The 6,040-nt window shown below is 36.0% G+C and overlaps 1 protein-coding gene across 1 annotated transcript in view; it reads left to right on the forward strand.

Annotated features, from left to right (window-relative positions):
* Window positions 1-1,166: 1,166 nt before the first annotated feature.
* Window positions 1,167-6,040, forward strand: part of LOC111378590 (CLP protease regulatory subunit CLPX3, mitochondrial-like) — a 14,770-nt gene continuing 9,896 nt past the window's right edge. The window contains 7 exon segments of the mRNA XM_023001823.1: window positions 1,167-2,254; window positions 2,724-2,785; window positions 2,948-3,036; window positions 3,163-3,242; window positions 3,617-3,667; window positions 4,271-4,345; window positions 4,443-4,530. Of these exon segments, the coding sequence (XP_022857591.1) occupies window positions 1,343-2,254; window positions 2,724-2,785; window positions 2,948-3,036; window positions 3,163-3,242; window positions 3,617-3,667; window positions 4,271-4,345; window positions 4,443-4,530 (1,357 nt within the window). The 5' untranslated portion in view covers window positions 1,167-1,342.

Raw genomic sequence — 6,040 nt, forward strand, 5'->3', positions numbered from 1 at the left:
CGTAACCTTAAAGGTCCAATTTGGATGGATCAGAAACATTAGGGACTGAAATGTAAATTTTTATTTTGAAAAAATAATTAACCCTAATTTTAAATTGCAAGCAAGGGCTGAAAATACCAAAATTGCACCTCAGGCCCTCGTCCCCAAAATTCATCCAATGTAGAAACTGATTCTCTCTCTCCCTCTCTCTACCAGTGCCAGCGGCCGGCGCCACTCGCCAACGCGTCGGTTGCACCAAAAGCAGCCGGGCGCTGCTGTATTTTGCAGCGTCGGTGGTTTAGTGATCTTGATTTAAAATTATTTTTTTTAAAATCCAAAATCAAAAATTAGAAACTGATTTTAGAAAATTTTAACTCAGATCTTGATCCAGAAAATCAAATTACCCAAAATTTTCTTTCAGATCTTGAATGATAATCATCAACAATATACAAAATAATGCTATTGATTCAACAAATGACATAGCCGAAAGAATAATCAAAAGTAATATCCCAAACAACTTTCAAATTCAAAAAAAATATATTCAAGGTTGTTAAATCTTAATATTCTTAAACAAATATCATAATATCTTGATCCAAAAAATTAATCCGTAATATAAAACTGTAGTAACATTAAATCTTGCAATTTCTCAAAGAATTCAATAATGGAGTGACTCTGATGCCACTTGGAGGAAATCGAAACGAACCAGATTCTTGAATTTCCATATTAAAATCAATGAGAAAACAAAATAAATGTGGAAGCGTACTTTGATTCATAGATCTGAGTTTTTTGAAATTATGATCTTTCAACTATTACGTAATTTCTTGATATTGTTCTCTGTTGATGGGAATGAAAGAATTCTGAAAGTCACATGCAATTGGGGACAACGATTCATATTAAATAATTAATTATTATCTTTCAATTATTTCATATTGGTCCCTCAGCAATTTAAAATAATTATTTCGGTCTCCATACTTTGATTCCATGAAACTTAATACTCATTAGTTCAAAATTAAACTCAATAAATTATCTTATTGACTAAACCTTAAAAATAACATTACACATTTTAATATATACACGTGTAACCCTGACAGAATTTCTCCAACACTACAAACCCGCTTTTGCTTTCTTCGGCTCGACTTCTTTCTCCTTATATTAAGATTAGATTTTGTTCACTTTAAAATTTTAAATAAGAAAAAAATCATCGTTTACTAGTAATCTTATACCATTTTAATAATAATTTGTAATAAAGATTAGTTTTTGTTCAATTCGTTTGAGTTTTGACGCCTCTCTATTTCACCTCAACAAAATTAACAAGCAGTTTGTGCATATATTACTCGAGAAAGGCGAGGAGGGAAGAGATAAAATGATTTCGGGATGGAGGAGATTAAGAGCCATAGCATTGAAGGGATCCAGGAGAGGTAACCAGCGTCAGTTGCAATTGCAGAAGCGGGATTTCGTGAATTGCCTTCACGTGGGTTCTTTTATGAAACGGAGGGAGTCTTTGATTGGAGTGCAGGAGAGGTACAAGTGGAACCGCGGCGGCGCTGGCGATGAGTATCAAACTCGGAAACTTAAGGCTGAGGCCAATTGCCCACGTTGCTCCAAGCAAATGGATCTACTCTTTGCAAACCGCCCTCATAACCTAATTCCACCCTCTTCCAATCCCAGTTCTTCCTTCGATTATATCGATTCAACTTCCATTATTACCAGTAATAGTGATAATTCTACCAGTGCACACACTAACGATGACAGTAATAATAGTAACTCAAAAGGTGGAGGTGGAGCTAATGCTTCCCAGGCGTTGAATCTGTGCCCCAATTGTAAGACGGCTTATTACGTTAGGCCATACAAGATGTCGCCTCTTCAGGGAAGTTTCATTGAGACTGGGACTGTCAAAAGCAAGAATTCAAATTCGGAAAAGAAATTGGCCGAAGCTGAAGATTATGGGAAGAGGATTCGAGCTTCGTTTTGGGAGACCTTGAAGTCATATGGCAGTGAACCACCAGAGAACTGGCCTCCTCCTCCACCTCCATCTGGAAATGGGCTTGCAGTGCATACACCCCCTGGACCTCCTTTTGCTCCTGGCGTCAATCTTATTCGGGCATCAGGTAATGGGGGCAATGGTGGCAGTGGAAATGACAGTCGCAATGGTGGTGGTAATAATGGAGAGAAAAGCAGCTGGGGTGGGTCTAATCTGGGTAAAAATTTACCGACGCCAAAGGAGATCTGCAAGGGACTTGACGAATTTGTCATTGGGCAGGAACGAGCTAAAAAGGTCCTCACTTTGTTGGTTCGATCTTTACATTCTTTCATTGATTATGAATACAACTCTGTTTTCTTGCCCACAACCAAAATATACTCATACGAGCTCGAAAGTCATAACTAGACTGGCCAAACTGTAATCACCATCCCAATGCAAGTATCAGTGCTAATTTAGATTTATGCTATGTCACAGATGTTGATTCTGCTGAATTTTGCTCAGATTATTGAAGTCTAATTATATTTACATTATAAGATGCTCAACTGTGCATTTTTAATCAGTTTGCAGCTAGACTGATGCGTGCTGAACCATTTACTACCACAAAATTATTATTTATTTATTGATGATTGTAGGAAATATATGGTTAATTGTTTAGAGCAGTCTGTTTTGCTTAGTTATCTTTATGGCATTTCCCTGCAATTTGCAGATATTCCTATCCCAATTAACCTTCTGTACCTCATGTTTTCACCATTGATGTTTCCAGGTGCTTTCAGTGGCTGTTTATAACCACTACAAAAGAATATATAGTGTGTCCTTGCAGAAAGGGTTAGTGATATTTCTATCTCTGTTCCTTCATATATGAGCCTATTAGGCACAAGGCCAATAATGAAGTTTTTACTCCATGCCTCAATTTTCACAAGCAATTCAATGTCTCCTATTGGCCTTTTTCATCTTGATTATGATTTGAATTCTGCAAGTCGATACTAGGTCAGAAGCTGAATCAGTTAGAGTAGATGACAACGACAATGTAGAATTGGAAAAGAGCAATGTGCTTTTGATCGGCCCTACTGGCTCAGGTATACCTCACCAGTGCCTTCCAATTAGTGTGGCTTAACCATACAATAGTTGATGCATGATATCAAGTGACATGGCCTTTTCATCTTAAATAAGGTGTGAAAATGTAGGCTGTTTCCGTTGAACAGGTAAAACACTGCTTGCAAAAACCCTTGCTCGTTTTGTGAATGTGCCTTTTGTGATTGCAGATGCAACAACTTTGACACAGGCAAGTGCTTAATATTTATTTATTTATTTTCTTTACTTGTGAAAATAAACATTAATGTACACTTGCTAGCATCTGTAAACATTCCTTTAGTTTACGTGTTAAGTTGTGTTGGTGGGATTCGATTATTGCTTGTTCTTGTCAACAATGCCCATACACTTGATTCTGTGCCCTCACACAATTGCAATTACAAACGTAGATTATATTGTTATGAAATGCTAGCCTTCTAAGGTGACAGAGAGAAATTTTAGTTTAGTGGCATGAGTGGAAATTTTGATACCTTTCCCCTTCTGATATTACAGATCTTATCTTCTGGGTTTTGTCTCTTTTTCCAATGTATTCAATAAATCTTACAGACAACCATTGCTATTTTGCAGGCTGGTTACGTTGGTGAAGATGTTGAATCAATATTGTATAAATTGCTCTCGGTATTAATTTATTTTGGCACAAATTCAAGTTGTTACCAAAATATTATGCATAAGGTTTTATACAAGCAATGGCAAACCTTGTTGATCTACCAAGCTGGGCTTTTTGCTTAAGCTTCACTGCTTCAAGAAGCCAACAGCATTTTGCAAATAATCCCTTTTTTGCACTGTGGACATATCAACTAGTATGTAGCATTGAAGGGGAATTTTAGTTTTGGTTCCTAAAGGAGTTAAGAATCGAAAAACTGCATTGCAGAAATTTGATTCCCCACATTTTGTGGTTTTACCACGTTAATGTTAATTTTATTCTGTCCCTGTTGAAGATATTATGGATCTTGTATGATTTTGTGCTAGACTTTAATTTGTTATGATGGTATTATTATCCAGTGGCTTTTCATTTTTTGTATCTACTCACAAGTTGGTAAAATTAGTCACCTTCTTATAGATGGTGCGCATGTGTTTAAGTTGATTTGTCAGTGTATTTGTTTTAGGCTTTGCCTGCTATACCTCATTTGCATTTACCATTGTGCTTCATTTTGCAATTTTTATATCTGCATATATTTATCAATGAAACCAGATATCTGACCTTTCAAATTTGGGATGAAGGCTGCTGAGTTTAATGTACAAGCTGCACAACAAGGGATGGTTTACATTGATGAAGTTGATAAGATAATTAAGAAGGTTCTTGTCTTTCTCATTTTCCTTGCAAGAGCTTCTTTATATGAATGTGGCTCTAGATTCGAATCCACCTTTCTATATTGTTTGTGTTATATTGAAGGCTGAGAGCTTAAACATCAGCAGAGATGTTTCTGGTGAAGGCGTTCAGCAGGCACTACTGAAAATGCTCGAAGGGACTGTGAGTAATAGTGGTCTTACTTGTTATAAATGATTGGTGATTATTTATTTAATTATTTATTTCCCACATACACCCACATGCACGGAAATGTGCATAACTACTTTCTATATAACTGAATGCAATGAAGCAGGCCATTCAGGGAGGGCTAGGCGATTGGCTTGTACAGGGCTTAATTATTTTTGTTCATTTATCAACTTCTTGAACAAACTATTGGGGGCTTGTTTCGCAGAAGATCCGAGCTTGAATAGGAACAAACTTGTTCTGCTTCTATGTTTTAGCTAAATACATTTTACACACAGTGAGTTGCATTTTCAATACATGGAGTTCGTCCTAATGCCGTTTATATACAAATGCCAATTAAGAAGAGGTGGCGAACCTTATGAAAGAGTTGACTTATTCAAGTAGACCTTTTACATGCAGTCCGTCCGTCCCTCCCTCCTCCATGAAGCCTCCAAAAGCAAAGAAAAATTCTGAGATGAAGTGTAGACAAAATTTAAGTAAACAAATATGCCCCCTCACTAACAATTTAAACTTTCATATGAGGCAGTTCAACATATTATTACAATAGCAAAGTCTCTTGAGTTTAAGTCTTGTTCTAATCTATGAAAAATTTGCACATGCATTCTTGTGCTGAAAAAAATCAATTCTGGTGAGCCTTAGTTATCTGATCCGCGTGACTCTCCTTTGATTTCACATAACTGATGGAGATTTCATCAGTTGAGATTGACTACTTTATGGTATTATGTCTCCGACTCACCATAAATCAACAGACCTACACATGAAGGGGCATGTAGAGAAGGGAATAAATAAACCAGTTTATCACTTTTCTAATAGGTGAAGGTATTAGATGAGATGGTTGAACAAAATATGCTGTTATGAATTTGGAAAAAGGGGCAACTATAAGTCTTTTGTTGAGAATATTTCTAGGAAGTTGAAGGGTGGTTAAGGACCTGGTGCCTCGCTAAAGGCAAGACTGAAAGTAAAAAAAAAAAAAAAAATTAAATTAAATAAATAAATAAAATTGGGCATTATGTGATTGAGTACAATATTCTTAAAGACCCAGCATCCATCTCATGAAATTCCGGTTAATTCTTGCATAAAGTCCTGAAAAGAAATGTATTGAGTTTATTTTATTTTATTATTATTTTTTTTCATGTGTTCTTAGCAACCTTCCATGTTTGTTTATTAATATCGATCTTATTGTATGAATTTTAGACCAAATGGCCTGAACCTCAGTAATTAGCAGAAATTTGAAATGGACAGAGCTTATTACTCGATTATGTGGGCTTGGAATGTCTAAGCTTGATCTGACATTTTTCAGGATTGTAGGAATACATGCATAACTCAACCTGATCATAAATTCATGTAGGTCAAGGCCAAACAATCTCAGCTTGACTGGGCTTATTTGCAGCTCTATCCAATTGATTGTACAAGAAATTTATATAGTTGGATGGATTATACCATAGATTGGCAGACATCATGAATATAGAGTTCTACTTGCAGCATTCTATATATATATA

The sequence above is a fragment of the Olea europaea genome, unplaced genomic scaffold (assembly GCF_002742605.1).
Source record: "Olea europaea var. sylvestris unplaced genomic scaffold, O_europaea_v1 scaffold1836, whole genome shotgun sequence".
Taxonomy (NCBI): domain Eukaryota; kingdom Viridiplantae; phylum Streptophyta; class Magnoliopsida; order Lamiales; family Oleaceae; genus Olea; species Olea europaea.